Source organism: Octopus bimaculoides, chromosome 29 (genome assembly GCF_001194135.2).
Source record: "Octopus bimaculoides isolate UCB-OBI-ISO-001 chromosome 29, ASM119413v2, whole genome shotgun sequence".
Classification (NCBI taxonomy): Eukaryota; Metazoa; Mollusca; class Cephalopoda; order Octopoda; family Octopodidae; genus Octopus; species Octopus bimaculoides.
In genome coordinates, this window is record NC_069009.1 from 9,640,363 (window position 1) to 9,642,340 (window position 1,978).

The 1,978-nt window shown below is 39.1% G+C and overlaps 1 protein-coding gene across 2 annotated transcripts in view; it reads right to left on the reverse strand.

Annotated features, from left to right (window-relative positions):
- LOC106872528 (CCHC-type zinc finger nucleic acid binding protein) overlaps positions 1 to 1,978 on the reverse strand; it is a 41,703-nt gene that overhangs the window by 6,889 nt on the left and 32,836 nt on the right. For both annotated transcript variants that reach the window (XM_014919553.2, XM_014919552.2), the window contains exon 3: positions 1,340 to 1,465. In XM_014919553.2, coding sequence (XP_014775039.1) covers positions 1,340 to 1,465 — 126 coding nt within the window. The remainder of the gene's footprint in view (positions 1 to 1,339; positions 1,466 to 1,978) is intronic.

The window sequence follows — 1,978 nt, forward strand, 5'->3', positions numbered from 1 at the left end:
ACACACACACACACATATATATATATATATATATATATTAAAATGGTTTAACAGTTTGGTGTGGAAGCAACAAAACAAAAAAAAAAAACAACAAAAACATTACAACCTTTTTTTTTTCATTAAATTATAAACAAAAATGTTCAAAAATAAAGCATGAAATACATAAAATTAAACACAGCCTCCTCAAGTCCTTTCACAACACAGACTGAATGTCTCTGAATCCTTAACCCATTTTCTTCCCATAGATCAGAACAATTTTCCAACAAAGAGCAGGCAGATCAAAATTTCAAACAAGAATTATCCCCCAGAAGAATTTGGAAGATTGGAAATCTTCCAGGTGGTGAAAAACCTCAACACAGATTCTTTCCACTATATCTACAGATAAATGAAGACAGGAAAAGCAACGATGAATTATTTATGTGTATGAATCTATGCCAAAGCTAACTGGAAATGGTACAGTGTCTTAGTTTAGTTACCTGCTCGCAATTGAAATTGAAAAAGGGCCACAAACCCAATGCCAGAAATTTAAATCCTGTTAGTTTCCACCACCCCATCATAATTATATTTTGCACAAGCCTCTACATGGATGTCAACATGCTAGAAATAGAAGCCAAATTCGTTTTAGATCACATTATTTTAAAGGACACTGCAGACACCCTCCATAAGATTGCCTATCCATTTAAACTTAGCAGTCAAACCACTGCCCCCCTCAATATCTCAAAGGAATGGTCCTGAGTGCACTGTAGCCACTGCTGTGAGAGGAACCTAGTTCATTACATTGCACGCAAAGATTGCAGTCACAGCAGATTAGGCTGGTGCAGGCATCGACAACCTTTTGCGAGAAGCCGGTTGCATGAAATATGGCTCATCATCTTGTGGGCTGCACTATTTAAAAACGTTCAAGGTAAATTTCCAACAGGTAATGTCACCTAGAAAGATCCACAGGTTGCATGTGACCACAGTTTGGCTCTGACTGGGTATCTTCTCCCATAGTCTTTTAGTGTCACTGGGTGAATAGAAGCGTAACAAATGAACTAAATTTGTTTGAGTACAGTGGATTACAACCATCTGGTGTGGGCACTGATCCCTTCAATTAATTTTAATAGAGTCCAGTTGCAAGAATTCAAACCAAATATCCATGCTTCCTTGTCTTGGAGGCCATGCCTAACAAAATCATAAAACAAGTAGAGAAAGCAGTAGAGAGAGGAAAGGGTAGAGCTAACAAGCGAGGAATCCGGGCGAATTAATGAGAGGGAAGGCAGAAAATAGTAGACATGGAAGGGGAAAGAAAAGAGAAAGGGAAATAAATATGCAAAGAAAACCAAGAAGCTTAACTTACCACTATCTATTTCCTTATTACATTCTTTAGCAATATGGCCGTGTTCGTTGCACTTGTAACAACGGTCGATCTCCACTTTGCACTCTCTTGCAAAGTGACCGTAGCGGTTGCACTTGTAACACTTTTCTGCAATAAAAATAAGTCCATAGTCAAAAATTATACAAGATAAGACAGGAAAAACATGTCAAATACAGGACAGAGGTAGTAAATATCATTCATGAAAACGATTTTGTCTGCAAATTTAACTATTATTACCACTACCACATGTACGCATAAGTCTCACACACACACACACACACACACACGCACAGTTGTGTGGTAAGAAGCTTGCTTCCAACCATATGCTTTAGGATTCAGTCCCACTGCATGGCACCTGGTCTGGCCAGGGCCTTGAGTGGATATGGTAAACAGGAACTGAAAAAAGCCCATCATATGCATGTGTGTGTGTTCCTGTGTTTGTCACTTCTCCTCCACTGCTCAACAGCCAGTGTCGGTATGCCTACGTCCACATCACAGAGATTCAACAAAAGAGACTAATAGAAGAACCAGGCTCTAGTCCTTTAGTGTTCAGACCAGTCGAAAGTGGCTAAAAATAATACCCCCTTTATTTGTTTGAACCGGCCAGCTTCGGTTGTGAAA